The sequence below is a fragment of the Vitis riparia genome, chromosome 4, assembly GCF_004353265.1.
Source record: "Vitis riparia cultivar Riparia Gloire de Montpellier isolate 1030 chromosome 4, EGFV_Vit.rip_1.0, whole genome shotgun sequence".
In the NCBI taxonomy this organism is placed as follows: Eukaryota; Viridiplantae; Streptophyta; class Magnoliopsida; order Vitales; family Vitaceae; genus Vitis; species Vitis riparia.
The window spans coordinates 18,930,410-18,950,749 of record NC_048434.1 but is presented as its reverse complement, the minus strand read 5'-3'; the positions used below and the strand labels follow the sequence as shown (position 1 = coordinate 18,950,749).

General features: G+C 39.2%; 2 protein-coding genes across 3 annotated transcripts; one reads left to right on the top strand and one right to left on the bottom strand.

The window, feature by feature from the left end:
* Nucleotides 1-300: 300 nt before the first annotated feature.
* On the top strand, nt 301-1,288 carry LOC117912058 (protein N-lysine methyltransferase METTL21A-like). The gene has a single exon (XM_034826502.1). The coding sequence runs from the start codon at nt 377-379 to the stop codon at nt 1,187-1,189; it is 813 nt and encodes a 270-aa protein (XP_034682393.1). The 5' UTR covers nt 301-376; the 3' UTR covers nt 1,190-1,288.
* On the bottom strand, nt 1,267-19,459 carry LOC117912057 (vacuolar sorting protein 39). Of its 2 annotated transcripts, XM_034826499.1 has the most exons (12): nt 18,864-19,459; nt 17,702-17,913; nt 16,598-16,729; nt 16,351-16,494; nt 15,209-15,321; nt 14,215-14,650; nt 13,794-14,123; nt 12,643-12,864; nt 12,208-12,450; nt 11,002-11,451; nt 2,393-2,491; nt 1,267-1,900 (listed from the first exon to the last, which is right to left on the bottom strand). In XM_034826499.1, the coding sequence occupies exons 1-12, from the start codon at nt 19,297-19,299 to the stop codon at nt 1,700-1,702; spliced, it is 3,018 nt and encodes a 1,005-aa protein (XP_034682390.1). In that variant the 5' UTR covers nt 19,300-19,459; the 3' UTR covers nt 1,267-1,699. The 2 variants fall into 2 exon arrangements, with proteins under 2 accessions (XP_034682390.1, XP_034682392.1); XM_034826501.1 differs by lacking the exon at nt 17,702-17,913 and having other exon boundaries at nt 18,864-19,032.
* Nucleotides 19,460-20,340: the final 881 nt, after the last annotated feature.

Genomic DNA, 20,340 nt, shown 5'->3' with positions numbered 1-20,340 from the left:
TTGAAAATCAAAAGGAGAAAGTAAAGAAAAAAAAAGGGAAAGAATATATAAAAAAAAATCAAAGAACAAAAAAGATGAGAACTATGAACACATTCATTTTTTCTCAATTTTTTTTAAGAACATTTTTGCCTTTCATATTTTATATTTTTAGCATCAATTACGATAGATTTGTGACCTTACATCCATTATTTGCTTTAATTAATTTTAAATCAAAATGATTGAAGAATATTTTTTAAAAATAAATTATATTTCATTATTTCGAATTAACGGCCTTTTAGTCAAACAACCCTAAGTACAACTCACTACGACCTCAAGCACAACCTCTGCAAACTTTCAGACCTGCGCCGCTCCGGTGATCCGAACGTCGCCCTTCAAGATGGTCGCTGGAGAAAGCGACGAAGACGAAACTGATCCCATGAAAGTCCTTCTACCGGATGAACCAGAGGTTGAGAAAAGATTGACTAGTGCAGATGAGGATGCCCAAAAGCAGCGACTGCAGGACAACCACATCCATTCTATCGATACAACGGTGGTGATCAGGCAGCTCCCCTCCCAAGGTCTCTCCTTCCAGCTCTGGCCTGCAGCCACCACCCTTGTCACCCTCCTTGATCAGCTCCGTTCTCACCCCACCAACAGCCCACTCTCTCCCATCCTCTCCGCCTTATCCAACGATCAAGATCATCGCCCTCTCCGCATCCTCGAACTCGGATCCGGCACTGGCCTTGTCGGCATTGTCGCCGCCGCCACACTCAGCGCTAATGTCACCGTCACCGATCTCCCGCACGTGATCCCCAACCTCCAATTCAACGTCGAGATGAACTCCCACATTTGGGGCCCGCATGGTGGAACTGTTGAGGTGGCACCACTCAGGTGGGGAGAAGCTGATGACGTGGAGCTGATTGGGCGAGAATTTGACCTGATACTGGCGTCAGATGTAGTGTATCATGATCATTTGTATGACCCCCTTCTCCAAAGCCTACGCATGTTGATGGGGTTGGAGGGTGCTGACAACAAGAAAATGATGTTTGTGATGGCTCATTTGAGGAGGTGGAAGAAGGACTCCGCTTTCTTCAGAAAGGCCAAGAAGCTTTTTCAAGTTGAGACGTTACATGTGGATCGCCCTACCCAGGGATCTAGGGTCGGAGTTGTCACTTACAGTTTTAGAGGGAAATCTCAGAATTTTGAATGATACCTCACAATTCTACTGATGAATGCGGAATTGCGTTTCTTTTGCCAACGCTTTTTTCCTCTTCCAATGGAAATTTGTTGAAGAAATTCAGTTGCTTTATTATGGATTTTTAGTCGTCTTGGTAGTTACAAGCTTAATACAAACTATAGCCTGGAGACTATAAAATTTTAATATCAAGAGGCTGACTCTAAAATTTCAAACTCTCTTTACAAAAGCAGCCTCACAAAAAAAATCTCACTCTTGAAAATGCAAACATTACATTCCAACAATCTAACAAACAACAAGTGCTCCCTTTTTATAAGTTCATTGTTGCAAGTCTTCCACTACAAGGTAGTGTTAACTTGCATGCCAAAGGAAGAGGAAAGCCCGGTAGTAACAAACGACGATGCCGTAAAGCCAACTCAAGCGTCTCCAGGGACGACTTCTACAGTTCAAATTCATGCACAAAAATCATCACTTGCCATGCTTAAAGTGGAAAGGGCATTTGTTTACTTCCGTATGAATTGAAATTTAACGCTTTCTCAGTGGAGAGCTTTTAACCACAGCCTTCATACTCTGTGAGTCTCTAAAGCAAACGAAATGCACCAGTGTCTTCCCATTGGGGTAGACAGCGAAAACACTTGTCCCTATCTTCTTGTTGCAGAGAGAGCACATACTGTCACTGCTGATCCTCACAACCGTTTTCCTCTGGTTGTGGAGTTCATCCTTTACCTGTTTTACAAAATTAGTTGTTCAGAGAAGAATACTAAGAGAGGAATTTTTAAATCCTATAAAACTTGATGAAAATACTAATTCGTTCATGATGGAGACAACAATGAGTCTTATCTCGAGGTTCACTGCAGCATGTACATTTTGCCTTAATGCATACTGACTTGATCTATAGTAAATGTAGAACACCTCAAAGACTTCATCACAATAGTGTTAGAAGTTTTAAGGAAAATGTTTGCACAGGCTGAGAGGTTTGAATATGCACTTTGCAGATTCATTTGTATATGAGATACAAAAAGCTATGATCCTAAAAACCAGATCAGCTTTCGTTACAAAATATACTAGCTGGAGCAAATTAAGTGGTAATTCCACAATTTGCATGTGCTTTTATGTCCTTATGCCAATGGAAAAATCTACTTGCAATCACATAATGTTGTGTAAGGTCATTTCAGCACATTGCCCTAATTTCACTTCTATACATAAATACACACATACCTGCAAATTCTCACTCTGTCTAAGACTCTTGATCACTGATAGATTCCTGTATGCTTCACTGGATTTCCTCAGGAGAGGCCCAAGAAATGGAAGCAAGTTCTGCAGATTCATGATAAAAACATGGAGCTTAAATTAAAACTGTAAGGCCTAAGAAATCAGATTTAATTAACTTAATGATGTTGATGAATTATATAATATTTTAGAACAGAAATAGGAGGTTTTTACTTCTCCATAGTATTCATCAAGTCACACATTGCAACTTCCATGGATTATGATAGGTATCTAATGGAGAAATATTATTGAATTTCGAGAATTTCAAGAACAAGGAGCAAACTGATACTAAGATAACTATTCGAGAGGCTATCACTCTCCCACCAGACTCACAAAACAGTCAGCTGTCAACTAATTTCATCTTTTTCCTATTTAAGCTATTCTAGCCTGTACCAAGATTGTTACACAGCCTATACTAAGACTGTTACAACTAACTGCCAGATGGCAGTACACTTCTGCTCCCTTTTCTGGAATACACATAACGTATAGGAGGCTTATCAGATTATCAAATAAGAATGCTACATAGTTGATGACCTCATCAAATGAATGGTATATCTTGCTCCTGCAAAATAAAGAACACAGTGACAGGAGAAATTATCACTACACAAACTATGCTTTTTGGGACCTCTGGGTTAAACTGAATTTTTTATACATCACCCCTATCAATACCCATGGAAAACTGATTAATTGTTCTGATTGCTTGCAGGAGACAAGCATGCCCACATGCAACAAGAAACTCAAAAAAAGAAAACGCTAAGCAAAAAGGATTTAGATAAGCCAAAATGGTGCCCCTACAGGATACCAGGTAGAGTTATGGCAGCAATTATGGCCTCACAGAGTCCACCGTACCAGAGAAATTTATTGCAAATTGACCAAATCCAGGCAAGTTTGAACAGAGTGAAATCTGTATAGGTTACTTATTAATAAATGAGTACCATAAATTAAATGCCATATACAATGCTAATTATGATAGACGGGAAGAAGCACTATTTCAGAAAATAGTTCTAGATTACATTGTCAGCCATCCACCCTCTTTCACCGTAGCTTTGCCTCACTTCATTTATAACTTTGATAATTATCCGACTGAACTCACCGGCCATATGTTGAGGGATATACCAAGAGAAAATTTCCAGCCCAATAGTATATAATCATTTGAAACTTAAAGAAAATAGAAAATTTCCAGCTCAATGGTATAGAATCATTTGAAAAGAAAATCTGAATGCTTTTGAGGCTTAATCCTTCAGATTCACCTCAAAGCAATACTCAAGGAAAAGGCCAGAAGGCAGAACCTAAAACTTAAAATCTCCACCCTTATCATATGCTCAGTCGTAAAATGTGAAACAACCATGCAATACACATTTCAACCTTGTGGGACCATCCTACTTCTGAAAATTGTCTCTCATACAAACACAAAGTAAGACAGCAATTAACAAAAACTTTAAACTTCTTCATTTTGTTAAACTTTCATAGTTTCCTTTTGACTCTCATCAATTATTTTGTTTGACACACTTGGAGTTTTTTTTTTTTTTTTTGATAAATAAACGCATAAGGATATATTAGATAAAGAGTGCTTGAAAGGCGACCCAAAGCATACAGGGAGTATACAAGCGTCACCTAAAAAACAGAAACAAAAGGGACAAACACTCACCGGCCCTCAACAAGAACCCAACCAGTCTACAAAGTTAAACAAAGTTAAGGGGCCTACAACTATAGAAGATTTGGCCTAGGAAAAGAGATTACAAACAAAGGAATTTTTCAATCTTTGAATCGACAGGACCTCATTATCAAAAACTATCCTATTTCTTTCCTTCCAAACCATCCAAAATAAGCAAAGAGGAGCTGCCCGCCAAACCTTTCTATGCTTCTTGTCCTTAAAGGAAGCATACCAACCTAAAAGAGTGTCTCTAACCGTAAACGGAAGGACCCAATTAACACCAAATAAAGAAAACACTAGATCCCACAAAACCTTCGCCTTAGAACAATGAACAAGGATGTGATTTATCGTCTCCTCTTCAGCACAACACAAGGAACATCTATTAGCTAAAGTCCAGCCCCTCCTCTTGAGTTGATCTTGAGTAAGAACCTTCCCCCATGAAGCTTCCCAAGCAAAAAAACCCACCTTTGTAGGAACATACGGACTCCAAATAACGCTCCACGGAAACAGGACTGCACAGCTATGATCAAGAGAATTATAAAGGGACTTTACAGTGAAAATCTCATTTTTCATCTCTTTCCACACCATCCTATCCTCCACATCAGCATTCAGCCTCTTTCCTTGAATGGTCGAAAGGAATCTCTCCACCTCCTCCACCTCCCAATCATTGAAAGGTCTAAGGAAGCAGGGAATCCACCCTCCCTCTTCCCCCATGGAATCCTAACAGTCCGCTACCCATGCATCTTTAGAAACCGCTAAATCAAAGGGAAAGGCCTCGCAAAGGGACATGTTCCCGCACCAAATATCTTTCCAAAACCTCACCCTTTTACCATCCCCCACCGAGAATGAAACATTGTTGAGTAGCAACAAACCTTTCTTACTGATTTCCTTCCAAAGCCCCACCCCATAGCCCTCCCTAACCCCGCAAGTACTCCACCCTCCTCTTTCAACCCCAAACTTCGTACTAATTATAAGCTTCTAATAGGAATCCCTTTCAACCGCAAAACGCCAACTCCATTTGCACAAGAGGGCCCTATTGAGAGTAGAAAGATTTCTAATCCCCAATCCACCCTTCTTTTTATGAGAGCAAACAACAACCCACTTTACAAGATGGGGCCTCTTCTCCAACGCTTCCCCTCCCTAAAGAAAATCCCTTTGAATTTTCTCAAATCTTAATTTAACCACTCTTGGCATACGTAATAAGGACATAAGATAGGTTGGCATGCACGTCAAAGTGCTCCGAATGAGAGCGATTCTTCCACCCTTAGAAATGAACTGCCTCTTCCACAAGGCAAGTCTCTTCTGCATCCTCTTTTCCACTCCGTCCCAAACCATCACCGACTTATGCGAAGCACCCAAAGGGAGCCCCAAATAAGTGGAAGGGAGAGATCCCACTTTGCAGCCAAGCTCAACAACCAATAACTCAGCATTCTCCACTCTACCCACCGGCAAAATTTCATTTTTGTTCAAATTAATACGCAGACCAGAAATGGCTTCAAACCATAATAATAACCAACTTAAAAAAGCCAATTGCTCTTAGGAATCCTCACAAAAAACCAGCGTATCATCAGCGAACAGCAGGTGCGAAACTTGGATCCTAATGCCTTCCCTTCCCCTTATTTTGCAGCCTGACAGAAAACCCCCTCTCAGTGCCCTATTAATGAGGCTACTTAAAGTCTCCATTCCTAAAACAAAAAGGTAAGGGGAGAGGAGGTCTCCTTGCCTTAAACCCCTAGTGCTCCGGAAAAAACCGGTTGGAGAATCGTTAACTAGAACAGAAAACGAGGCAGTGGATATGCACCATCTAATCCACCCAGCCCATTTCTCCCCAAACCCATTTTTTGTAGCACTGACAGCAAAAAATCCCAATTAATACGATCGTAGGCCTTCTCTAAATCCAATTTACACAATACCCCACTTTCCTTTCTTTTCAGCAAGGAGTCTATGACCTCATTGGCTATTAACACAACATCGAGAATTTGCCTACCTTCAACAAAGGCAATTTGGGTTGCAGACATCACCTTTCCCACTACCTTTTTCAATCTATTGGCTAAGACCTTTGCAAGCAACTTGTAAAGGCCTCCCACCAAACTGATGGGTCTAAAATTGCTCAAATCTTCAGTCCCGCCCTTTTTTGGGATTAAAACTAGGAAAGTAGTGTTCAGGCTTCTGACAAATTTTCCCCTCTCAAAAAAATCTTTGAAAAAACCCATAATCTCATCTTTGATGAAATCCCAGCAGAATTGCCAGAATGCAAGGGAAAACCTATCCGGACCAGGGGCCTTGTCCCCATTCAGTTCTGAAAGAGCCGAAGACACCTCTTCCACAGAAGACATCTCTAATATGGTTGCCTCCTCAACCCCAATACTGTCAAACTCAAGACTGTTCAAAGAAGAGCACCAACCACCTGGATCCAATAATAGATTCTGATAGGCCCTCACCACTCCTCTTTGAATATCATGATCTTTTGACAACCAAGTGCCATTGACTTTAATTTTTTTCAAGCAATTCCTCCTTCTATTAGAATTTGCCATCTTGTGAAAAAATCTCGTGTTTTTATCGCCTTCCTTCAACCAAGTTTCTCTTGATTTTTGTATCCACGAAATCTCCTCCATAAGCGCCCATTTCTAGAAATCCTCCCTAGCCTCATTTCTCGCTTCTAACTCCTGCTCGTTTAAAACTCTTAGCCGCTCCTGATTATCCCAGTAAGACACTTTGTCCAGAGCCAACCTTTTGTTCACCCCTACTTTACTAAACACTTCCGAGTTCTAGTCCTTCAACTTAATTTTTAAAGCCTTTAATTTTTCTGTCAGGATAAAACTATAGGACCCGATATAGTTGAATCCTTGCCACTAGCCCTTTAACAGCACCTTAAACCCCTCCTCCTTCAACCACATATTCTCAAACCGAAACGGAATTGGACCTCTCCTCACCCCACCCCCATCTAACAGAATTGGGAAGTGATCAGACACCGGTCTTGGGAGAGAACACTGGATCGCCCCACTGAAATGGTTCTCCCAATCCTCCAATATCAGAAAGCTATCCAATCTAGGCCTGGAAAGACTATTCAGCCCTCCACTCCACGTGAACGGCCCCTCATGGAGAGGCAAATATCTTAAAGCCAACTCCTCAATCACCTCCGAAAATCTTCTCATGGATCCAGTCAATCTTCCTTCTCTACTACGCTCGCTGGGAAATCTGACTACGTTAAAATCCCCACCAATACACCAAGGATAAAACCACAACCCTCAAATGGCACCTAACTCTTCCCAAAATAACTCTCTGTACCGTTTCATGGTAGGTCTGTACACTCCCGTAGAGGTCCATAAGAAGCCATCCTCGCAATTTTTAAAACAACACAAATTGAGAAAAGACCCACCTCCATGCCTACTAACTCCAAAACTCTATTATCCCAAAACACTACCACCCCACCAGCAGCCCCCCTTGCACCCATAGCACCCCAGCCTAAGAATCTTCCCACTCCAAGACTGTGAACAATCCCCCTTGGACATATCTTGAATTTTGGTCTCCTGCAGACACACCAAATCCGCTCTTTGCAACCTGATCAAAGCTTTAATAACCTTCCTTTTAACCCTATCGTTGGCCCCTCTTACATTCCAAGATAAAATCTTTATCTTCATCTAAGGTTCGAGATTCTATCCCCACCATATCTAACCAAAGGTTTCTCCTTCCTCGCACCTTTATAATTGATGGACCACTCCAATTTTTTCAATTCACAATCAAACTTAGCGGATCTCGAAATATCTTTCTTAATATTCTGCTCTCTTCTTCTCTTGGTCCTTAGAAGCAGATTCAATATTTCGCCTTCAAAACCTTCCGTCGAAAAACCCAGGAACTTACTGAACCTCGCCAAGCAACTATCGTCCCACCGACATCCTTTTCCTTCCAGATCCTGTAACAAGTCCTCAAACTCACCCCCTCCTCCTCCTTCACCACCCGAGGATTTCTCCCCCTCAGAGCCCAACTCCCCATTGCTTCCATCTGCCAGAATAATGCTCAAAGGAAGCTGCTCCTCTCCCTCAATCACAGAGACCAAACCAGACAAGGCCCCCTCCTTCGCCCCAGCCCGATCAAACCTAGAAGAAAGAGTAGAAGAAGAGAGCTCCCAACCCCCCACAAAGAGCGAAGAATTTTCGACATACTTGGAAGCTTCAACGCGCAGCGCTTTGTCAGTCATCGTCCCTCTTTTCACCACCTCAGAGACTTCCATCGGCATTGCGACTCTTGTCATGCCGACAATAGGGTCATCGTCTCCATTTATACCTCTCTCCATGCTTATCGTTTGTGCCCTAGGACGAGAGGCCGAAGGTTCTTCCCCTAGGATAAGAGGGTCGGCATCTCCATTTACGCCTCTTTCCAAGCTTAACGTTTGTGCCCTAGGACGAGAGGCCGAGGATCCTTCCCCAATTAAAACCCCTCCATCCACTGCGTCAAGGCCTTCAAGCCCATGACCCACGCCCTTCTCCCCTTCTCTGCAGCCTTTCACGACATAAGGGTCAATGGGCCTAGAGTCTTGGCCCAGACCCTCTTGGATTTCTTTAAATGGGCCCTAGATCTCCCCACTTTCTTTAAAAGGGCCCTGAGTCACCCCATTTACTAACTCGTTAGGCCCAAAACAAGGGCCTTTTGGCCCAAAAACAGAGTCGTCCATCCTTTTAAAAGAAAACTCCTTACCCCCTTTCACACGTCCATCAACAGTACCTACCCTACCCTCCACTGTAGTCCCTGCTTCAGAGATCACAGCAGGAGGGAAGGAAGGAACACCTCCAAAAGATGACACATCAAGCACTCCCTGCTGCATCCTTAACTACTCCACCTTCTCCCTTTGACTTCCACAGCAAAGAACACATGATGTTCTTCCATCTTCTTCTCCTTCCCTTGAGCCACCCTCCCCGTCGAAGCTTCTCGCTGGCACCACCTGCGTGAACCAAGGAGAGGATTCCCACCACAGTTGAAGGGAATAACATCCCGACCCCACAACAATGTGGACAGTGTTGGGAAACTCCTTGTCCACGCACTTCACAAGGATCCGAGCCCACTGCAACTCAAACGAAGAAAACGAGTTTTCATCCACTGCTACAAATCCTCCACACCCATCACCAATTCTTTTCAACACCTCTGTGCTCCACAAATGAAGGGGGAGCCTGACCACCCTTACCCAAACTTCATTAGCACTAGAATCCTTGCAAAAACACCCCACCTTAGGGTTTCATCTATCCAAAATAATCACATTCTCCTTAAAGTTTCTTAAGCCTCTGGCTAAAACACGTTCAGCCTCACTTGATGACTCAAAATCAAACAACAAGAAACCTCTGCCTATCACAACAACCCTCAGATTCCCCTTTAAACCCCAATGTTGCGGCGTCCAACTCCTTACGTACTCCAACTCAGGAAAAGGAGCTGAGTTAAGACCCCACCAGCCTACCAGACACTGTCTCAACTGAACTAACCTTCCACACACTTCTCTTTCCCCCACCTCTAACCAAACTGACTGGCCTACGCTTCCCGGGCTTGTCTTAACAGCATCTACATATGATTTCAGCTCCACCCCTTTCTCCCTCCATTGGACCTTCGAGCCCCTTTTCGCCCTCAACAAATCCTCTGGCCCTTTGGAAACCTGTAAGCAACCTGATGGGGCCACACCAAGACCTCTCAACCTCACAGCCAATGAGTTCCAACCAAAAGACTGTCCTTTCCCCTCTAGAAAAATAATGCTATATTTTTTTGATTCAATATCACGAACTGAGCAGAGGATGAACCTTCCTGCCTCATTCAAGCGACGCTCCAACCTATACTTCCTATTCCCCTCCTCCCAGCCAATAGCCCAGTCTCGATTATTAACCTCTCTATAACAAGCTTCTACTCCATCCAATAAGCACCGTAAACTAGCCTCCCCGAATCTAATCCAAGAGGAGACACTTTTGCTTCTCTCCCAAATGCAGCCTTTCAGCTTTCCTCCCAACTCCTCAACCAAAATCTCTAAGGATTTGGATTCCACCACAAAACAACTTCTTCCTCCCCTGGCAACACCAGCTTCACCCCGTGTTCTCATCTCTCCAAGCTAACTACCCACAACAATGTTACATATTTGGCTTAATGAATGCTCTTTTATGACACACTTGAAGTTCATCAAAACTCATTAACCCTTTACCTAAAGTTAAGTCATTCAGTATTAGAGGTTCAATGAAAAGTGAGATTTAGAACCATTGACCTACAATTCAATTTCATTACAGAAACTTATTGCAATCCAAACATGTGGTGAATTGATAACCAAGAGCTCTAATGAGACATGTAGCTTCCTAAGCATTTAGCAGCTATTTGGAAATTTCTCAAAAGGTGAACCAGGTCAAGTCCATGTGTTTTTAAGCTATTGGCTTGACAGAACCCAACTACAGGCTGGTTTCTACTTCGTCACCTTTTAGGCCTGAATTTCAAACAGGGCTGAGACTTTGTCTGGTAGTGAAGTAATTAGCAACCAAAGAAATTTACAACCACTAGCTGGACTTATTGTTGTTTAATAGCCAATTAAACTTGCAAAATGGCTTGTGAAAATACGATGGTTCGCAAAAAGGTTGAAGAAACACATTGAACAGAAGATATATTTAACCCTGTGACTTCAGGCTTTAACTTTTAGAGCATGTAACACATAGATTTCTGTTTCTATTTTCTCAATTCTTTTTTTTTTCCTTTTAAATTTTGATTCAAAAGAAATTTTAAGGCAAAATCATAATTCCATTATTCTAAGATCTTGCACCCTTCTACAACATTTTATCTAATGAGGAGATTAAGAGCTTTGCCTTCTCTTCTTTCCTTCCAAAACTATGATAAGCAAATAAAACATTCAGACAGAATCAAATGAATTCTCTATTCATAAAATTGATACCTGCAATTTAGTTTCCCTCGGTAAGAGTTTGAGGGCCTGTGCTCCATGGATTCTATCCCACCTTCGGCTCAACAGATCAAGGACCTCATCAAGCATGATGCTAGAACCTCCTTCCTCACTAGGTTCATCTGCATCACCATCACTCCTCCCGCTATCAGTGCTGCTGATAACTCGCATGTCTTCTGCACCCTCAATCTCAGCAATTTTCTTACCCAAACGACCTCCTTTAGCTTTAACTGATGTTCCTGAACTGACCTTCGGAATGCTTGTATTCTGAGATGATACTAGACTAGTAATTCTCTTTTCAAAGTTCTTTGTTGTCCTTCGAGGGTTCAAATAGATTTGCAAAAGAGTGAGGTATATATTGCCAGAAGTTTTTCCTGAAGTTTGATGAAGTACGGACTCATATACACGATCACAATAGGACAGTGCCAGTTCAGGAACATGAAGCTACAAAAGTTAAAAATTGAATCAGAGACTCAAAAGTACCCTATTATCATCCTCTCTCTCTCTCTCTCTCTCTCTCTCTCTCTATATATATATATATATATATATATATATAAATACATATGTATATGAAATTTATTTAACTGATATGTAAAATATGATTTTTTTAATTATTGAATAAATAATTTAATGACATCTTTAATGATATCGTGAACCCATGACAATCTTTTTAACTATAACATGAATGTCAAAATGAATAATTGTCAAGGGTACATAGTATTAATACTATAATTTTATTAAAGATACACCTAAGATAATCAACCAATGAGCCCAAAGGTCAATCAAACCTAGACACTACTGCAAATGAGCTGACCCAAACCTAGACCTTGTGTCTGAACTTTTTTTTATCAGAGACCTTGCATCTAAATAGGAAAAAAGACCCAAAATAAACCTGGAAAATGTAGGATACTTGAAAGATATGGCACTAAGGATTGTCAACTAGAATAAGAAGCAATGACAAAATGTAGCCCGTTCAATGGTCAATAATCCCATCCGGCATAATGAGATTTCCTATTTGAATACATCAAAGGGCTAAATCCAAATTTACTAACTGAAACAATGGTCAAATGTGTCACAGGGTGCCGAAATTTCCTTACACAAACCTTTTTCCCTCATTTTGTCTTGGCTTGTAAGTGGCATCACATTGATTAACCATCTTTGTCATAGGAGGAAAAAAGTTAGCTCAATGGCAAAGAGTACCTTATGGACATACAGAGATAAGGCAAACTCATGCAGGTTCATTTTGCCCAGCAAAATTGCACGCTCTTCATATAAAGCATCTGGGGGAAGACGCTTCAACAAACCCTCAGGGTTATAACCTGAGATACTTTCCAAAGCAGACAATAATTTCTTCCTTGTAGGGGAATAAGCTTTCTCGTCCCATTTCCCCTGAGCAGATAAATCTGCATGCCATTCAAGTACTTCTGATAGATAGATTTGCACCTACCAAACATAAAATTAATTAAGTAAAAGCAGTTCTGGATTAATAAAACATCAGCCTAACCACCGCCAACATCAACTATTTTTATTCCCAGGCAAACAGGGTTGGCAGCACATGGAAGAAAGGTTACTCAAATCAGAATTGCACATTCTTTTCAAGTTACTGAAAGAAATGTGAGAGAGAAGTTCCTTCACCATCTCATTCTGCAGATTTCCAGAGATCCCATGTTCATTCATGGCAAGCATAAGCTCTAAGTACATGGCTTGCATGTTTGGAGCATGCTGTTTTAAGTAAGAGTTGACCAAGTCCGCCGGAATATTTCCAGACAAAAAGAGATCAATAGTTTGTGATGGACAGCTTTCAAGAACAAGCATTGAGAACTCCAAGACAAGCATAGGTTCGGTTGCACACAGAGGCTGCATAAAAAAAAGAAATAGTTGGTTAAAAGGGATGAAATAATCCTCAAATTGGAAATCTAACTCTTCCCATGTTTTTTCTGGAAAAGTAACCTATTTTTGACATAAATACCCTTTTCTATTTTAAGTATTTACATGTGGGTTTTAAAAGAAAGGGTTATTTTTACAAGAAAATGATGAGGGCATTTTTGTTCAAATGATGTAAAAAAAAAGGGTGAGAGGTTAAATATCAAAAATTGGGTTTTGAGAGGCCCTTTTAATCAAATAACCCTAAAAAAAATCTACCAAATCTCATTGGATCTTCAGGATATAATGGCTCTAGTCCAACTAAACTCAACTTAACAAGCCCGGTCCAACCCATTAAGAAAATACCCAAATTTTCTAAAAACAAATCACCATATTCTAATGCAATTTCTATACAGCTTGAACACCAGAAAACTCATATATTGCTTGGGTAGGGCATTAGAAAAACATAAGAAAAATGTTTCCATATCTTTCAGACAGCTAAACTTCAGACATTACCACATTTCCATAGTTATTTTATAGATAATAAATGTCACAGGTGAGAAATCAAGAGAAGAAATATTCAACTGCACTTGGAGATGGAAGAAATCACTGCTACAATTCAAATTCCACAGAAAAGATTCTAATTCATAAGACCATAAGCTCAATTGAGCATAGGCTGGTGAAATAAATTTTGAAGGAAGATAACCCCCATCTGCAGTGTCCAATTAACCCTGCATTGGCATGCCCCACATAATTGATCAAATCATAGAAAGCCACCATGGAACATTCCATACCTTAGAATGTAGATGACTTAGACTATCTAATGCTTCCATATCATTAACATTTTTAAAAATCTATAAATTTAATAAAAACTCTCAAACTGTAATCAAGACAAACAGCATCACACCACATGACAAACCAACCTTGAGATATTCAATTATCATTTCAGGCTTGAATTTTTGGCTTAGTTCAGCTTGTGGTTGGTCTGACTTTGAATCTTCTACCAATTGATGCAAAAGTTTGAGAGCATCATGATGCATTCCATTGCACTTGTAAAGTTCTAACAGAGCAGTGTGATGATTTCTTTTCTGAAGAATCTCTTCACATATTTTCATATCGCAGTAGTTAAGACTTTTCAGTAATTCCAAAGCAGCTGAAGACTGTCCAGTAAGAAGCAGGGCTTGGAGTAGTGCTGTATCTAGTATTGCTGCTGTCTCCCTAGCACCTGAGCTGATGGCAATGTTAACACGCCCCTGATGGGCCAACTAAGTTATAAAAAGATCATGGAATAAAACTTTAATTATAGGTGTCGATAAGGCAACCAATGTACAGTCAGTGGTTTACCTTGTTTGATTTTTTAGACCTAGTTGAATCATAAGATGCAAAATTATCTCCAACAGCATCTAAAACAACCTCCTCCGTTCTCTCAGCAGTGGCCTTCTCAATTATATTGTATCTCTTCTTTTGCAAGAACTTGATAAGAGCCATGAGAGTGTTGTGGCTCATTTTCTTTGACTCAAGTACTGCATTTTCTTCAGATTCCAATAGCTGTGGAGGAGGTGAGGATTCCATATCATCTGAGACACCAGATGAACCTCTTGAGAGATGTGAAGCATCCCAAACATTCTCCATCAGCTTCTCAGGCTCAGGAAGCACAACTGATTTGGGAAGAACAATGGATGGATACAAAGAAAGCACATAGGTGATATCTACTTGAGATGCCAAAAACTGGTCCATGGCCTCTTCATAGCTCCCATTTTCAAACAGATAGTGTGCATACCTATAATAATGTACATAAAGTCGTTTAAAAAGTTTATTCTAAAAAAAGCATTTTCAGAATAATAAACTTGATTGATGCATAAATTGATGAATTGTAGGAAATCAACTAACTGGTCAAAGTAACTAAAAAATGTCATATAAATGTATAAATTATATGGTGGCTTGATCTATAAAATAGTGTCATTACAAGAATACCTATCAACTCAGTAAGAAACAGCACCAAATTGTGAGCAAAAAGAAGAAAAATCATTAAGATGACTTGGTCTTGTGTAATGAAGATCTATAGATTCATCAATACAAGAGAAATTTGATTCAGGTTGAAAGTACCAAGAGATGAAGAGGAAACCAGAAAGGACATGGATGGTAATGAGAAACAACATGATGACAAAAACTTTAATGGAAGGTATAGCTTTACTGCTCTAGATGGAGCTAAATGGAAAAACAGGACTTATACAGTCAATTCCAAGGAGTTAGGAAGCTTCATTGGCTGAATTGAATGGAGTGCCGCCTAATAAGAAATAAGATAAATAAATAATAATCATATGAGGGTAATATTCACCTTATATGAATTGACCCCTCCTTTGCAGCTCGGAGGCTTGCATCTTCTGGTGGAAGCATTTTGCACAAAGCCAAAGCTTCCTCAAAATCACCAGACGCTGTTAGTTGTACAATCTGCAGTGAAATTAGAAAATCGTTACTGTCATTTGCACAACTTATGGTTATTGTGTTATTTAGTTAGGGCATGCACTGTACAAAATTTCAAGAATTCATTGTGCCAGCTGTTGACACCATTAAGGAAACTTCAGAAGGTAATAAACATTTAGCCTTCTTCTCTTCAGTTGAGGATCTTTATTTGTTTATTTATTTATTTTTTATAAGAATATTTAATTTTCAGTCATAGTGAGAGTTTTCACTCAAACACCAACAAATTCATCAATGTTCTATTTCAGTGTTGAGAAATAATAGGAAACCAAAAGAAAACTACAAATCTTGTTGCATGGACCCAACCCAAACTTAGTATGAGTTTCACAATTTTTCCTTCTTTATTATGTCAGCTTAGCAATCAAAGGAGCACATTTGAAAATACAGAAGCACACAGTGATGGCTCTGATTTATTTATATTGTTTTGCAACATTATTTTTTTCTATTATAACAAGCAAAAGAAAAATACAGAAGTGACAATAAAATTGGTCAAGATAGGCAAGGGCATTTCTTCAGTAGAGAACCATCTTCTCAATGACAAGCATGGATTAACAAAACACAGGATCAACTACACAAAACAACTAGTAATAGCTTTTCCACGATCTCAATCATCTCAATTTCTATCCCAACCTCATACCATAAACAACCTTAACCCAAAAACACATGAAGGGATCAAACATGAAAAAGTTAGGTGGGTTACAGTTGAAAAGACGTCAGTACAAACCTAGTACATACATAAACAAAAAACAGTAAAATCACAAAATATTTTTTTGAATGGCTGGAAAATCACAAAAAATAAAAAATGAAACACACACACACACACACATATATATAGATGGATATATATAGTTTTGACCAAAATTTCAATGACAGAGAGATCTTGTCTTTAACCCCACCTGCCTAACTCATCCATCCGCTTCTCCAAGAGGTGGTCAGGTGGTGTACATACAAGATGCAATCAGATAAGCAGCATTAATCTTTAAAAAAACCAAGAAATACCTGTGCTCCTAGAGGAACAGGGAATAGCCCATAAACAGAGTTGTCTACTGCAACAAGTATGGCATTGTTACTCTGGTGAAGATGACACATATTGCGGAGAACCACAGTTTGTATCAATGGATATGGAACTCGGAGGGACCGTATCTGAAAATATTTATAAAAAAAAAAAAACTGCATAAATGCAAAATTTCTCAGACAAATACAAAAGAACCAGAAAATTTTCTTGGATAGTAAATGAGCAGGCTACCTCAACATGTCTCTGTAAGAGAGCTATTGCATATGGCTTCTGAATGACAACAACTTTAGGGGCCTCAGACCAACAAATCCTGCCCTCTTGAAGAAGCTTCCCATTTTGGTCCACAAAAACCCCAATGTTGTCCTAAAGAGCAGGGAACACAAATAAGGCAATACTTATATAAGAACTTGTAACTTAAGTAGCTGATTTTATGTTTCATTTATTTATTGATTCCACAGGGTAGAAAGAATTAAATCAAACTTCTAAATAGCATCAATATCAAGTGAATATACAGGTTAAAAAGATTGTTTGTAATCCTTATTATTGATGTTGCTATGAGGCTTACGAATTCTGAAGGCAGGGAGATTCTTTTCTGCTTATGATCTCTTCTGTTTGTGTGTGCATGTCCATGGTGATGGACTGGTCTATTTGACTTCTATGTTCCCAAATCTCTCTTTTTCTGTCCCCCTCTTCAGCAGAGCTTGAAAGTGGCTATGGGATATGCTTGATATGGAATTGGGTAAAATCAATTTCATATTATTTTTAGGTAAAGGATGAAATATATGCTCCACATGTTTTATAAAATTGAAATAACCAACACCATTACATGTATAAAAAATTGTGGAGACTCCTCAGAGCCCTCAGATAGAACCGAGGATCCTACTTAATCTCTAGAGGATAATCACAGATAGCAAGTTTTTTAGCATAACTAGTCTAACTACAAGTTGTGATAAGGCCTGGCTGTACATATGCACAATAGGCATGATTAGCAAAATGAATAGCAGTTGGAGTTTAACCATCTGAGTGGAACAAAGTCATTTTAACTCAAAAATAGTTATCTTAGTGCATTGGTTATCTTTAATAGGCCATAAAAACTCCAGCAGAGTGCATCTGCAAATTACATATCTTTTTCAAGTGATGGTAAAAGCATGTTACAGAGGCAATTCACTCTTTCTCCAGGGATTCAAAAAGTATATTTTTTTCTTCAAATCAATTACTAAAAATATATGGATGTGCATACATATGTTTGTAGAAATCTAATTCATTGAGTAGTGCTCAACTGCCTATCTTGGAAGATGACAAGTAAATGGCCAACAAAATAGAAGAAAAGAGTACCTTCCCAAGAAGAAGTTCTCCAGAAGGAAGGGAGACCACTAAAGGTGGGGCAATCCTCCCAGAAGGAAATATCTCAGACAATGCACCGTTTGTGGCATTCAATATCATATATTCTCTTCTAATCCCCAAACATATATTTTCACCACACCAAGACATTGACTTCACAAAATCTGGAACACCAAATTCTTTAACCTCCACAAATCCCCGGCCCCCTAAACAACATGGAAAAACCAAATCCAACAGATAATTACAAGATTATTGATGAATGCTTGAAAATGCCATCATTCTTTAGTCAATCACATAAATGCACAATAATGGAGTCAGATTCAGGAAAAAATTTCAGCACCAAGACCAAAATGTAAAGTGCATGGTGCCTATAACATCTGGAAATTACGTAGATAAACTTGGAAAAAATATTCAACCACTGCTTTACTTGGTTGCTAAGAAATCATAGGAAACATAAAGATAACCAAATTTCTAATCCTAAATATTTCATTATTTGAGGCCTGAAAAATCAAAAACCTCCACTGACTAAGCATAATGCAATTGTCTAGCTTGGCTGATGGTTAAGACAAATGTTTTTAATTATATTTTATTTTATTTTTATATTTTTGAAAGCAAAACAACAAAATGAAAATAATGAAATTAATTTTTTCTTTTTGTTTCCCAAGGCCATGTTAAGGTGTAAGTCATCAGTTCAAATCCCCACAACAAATAGAGCTTTCAGAATCAAACCTCAAAGATGTAAAATGATCATGTTGAAAGCATTATTGACCCTTCATTTCAAATTAATACCACATGAATTTCATCCTCAGTCCTCGACCTTCCAACATCTTCACCTTTCAGGTAGAATTTCTAATTCTCAAATTTAAACCATTCAAACATCTTAACAGATAATATCGTTGCGATTCTAGTTTGGCAGAGGAAAAACAATAGGCTTGTTACATAGGGGCATCGACCTGTTCCTAATAACTGCCCCTTTCAGTTGGGATCAAGACACAGAGAGCATAAAGAAATTTTAAAAAACTTCAAAGCAGTTGAGGGCCCGACTTTGCCTCTCAAAGATACCAATTTTCATATTCTCAGAACCAAACAGACGGTAAATATAAACCCAAATCTCTGAAAGCAAAAAAAAAAAAAAAACTCGAGTTTAAAAGATTACCATCGTGCCTGAAAATACAGACTCTCTTTTGCCTGGCAAAGGACAAGAACCCTCTCCGATCGTCCCACGAATACACATTAGCGCCTTTTGCCTTGGTGATCACGGCAATTGTCTCTAAATTGGGAAGCCGGTGAAATGCGATAGATTCCGAGAGCGACAGAAGAAGGTCTCTCGTACCCGAGACTTCCATTGCCACCAAGGGCTTCTTCGAGAACCCAGTCACGGTTCTCTCTAGTACATATGGTTCCTTTCGCAGCTCTAAGGCATTGGGATCGGAGGGCGGCGATCGGTCGAAGCTGAAGGATTCTGGACCGTAGATTCGGAGAGATCCGTCGCTGCATCCTAGGAAGAGCTTGGCCCCGTACGATTCGATGGTCTCGATCCTGGTCGGACAATTATTGAGGAGCTCGAAGGAATCATAGGCACTGTGTACCATTTTTCCGTTCCCTCTCTAACTACAAATGATCTCCGGGCTTCTATATCAGAGTCTGGGAGTGTCAAGGGAGAAAGCGACGTCGTTTAGCATTTGTGTCCCTCGACGAGTACCTTCGGTTTATTAACGATAAGCCTATCCCGCCCAACGGCCGAAGGAACTTCGGGTGGGTCGCCACCGACTCACCCAAATGAGCCGATCAACATTGTGCAAGAAAATGAAATTTGGAATTTATATATTTTCTTATTCGTAATATATTTTATAAAATGTTTTTTGCAATTGCAAGATACTTATTATCAATGTTTTTAGAACTATATTGGTCACTAAACCGGAAAAATTACTAGTTTAGTGTTCATTAGTCGGATCAACGATTGAATCATAGTCGAATCGATGACGTCATAAATATATAATTTTTTGGACCCTACATTTTTCACAATGCGTTTCCACTTAACGAGGAAACTTGTTTTTTTTTTATTTGTAAAAAAAATTATTTTTTAAAAAATACTTGGAGTTCCTATTTTTATTTTATTTTTTTTAAATGGAAAACAAAATAAGAAAAAAAAAAAAAAAACCTCTAAGTGTAACTCTTAAAAGGAAAAACAGGTCTGTGAAAACCGAGTCTGGGTCCAAGGGTTAGACTACCTATTAAGAAGGTACGATGACGAGTCATAGCACCCTTCTAAGCCCCTAAAAATGAATCTCTATTAAATAAGGGTAAAACAAATATGACAATTAATAAGGAAACCAATAAATACTAAGGAATGGTCATACAATGGAAGCAAGTCATACATAAAAAATAAATAAATAAAGTGGGAGTGAGAGTGTATCTCAATAGCAAATAATAATATGTTATCATAGAAACAAGGTTAACTCAAGTATAAAATAATCACATCCATATCAAAGAGCAAGGTACAGATCATACAATGTTCATTAAGCATAGCAGTTGATAATCAAATGAGAAAACTCATATGTAGAGCCCCCACCAATGCCTAATTTATTTTAGCATGAATTAATTCCATTATTTTGGAATTATGAAAATTCTTT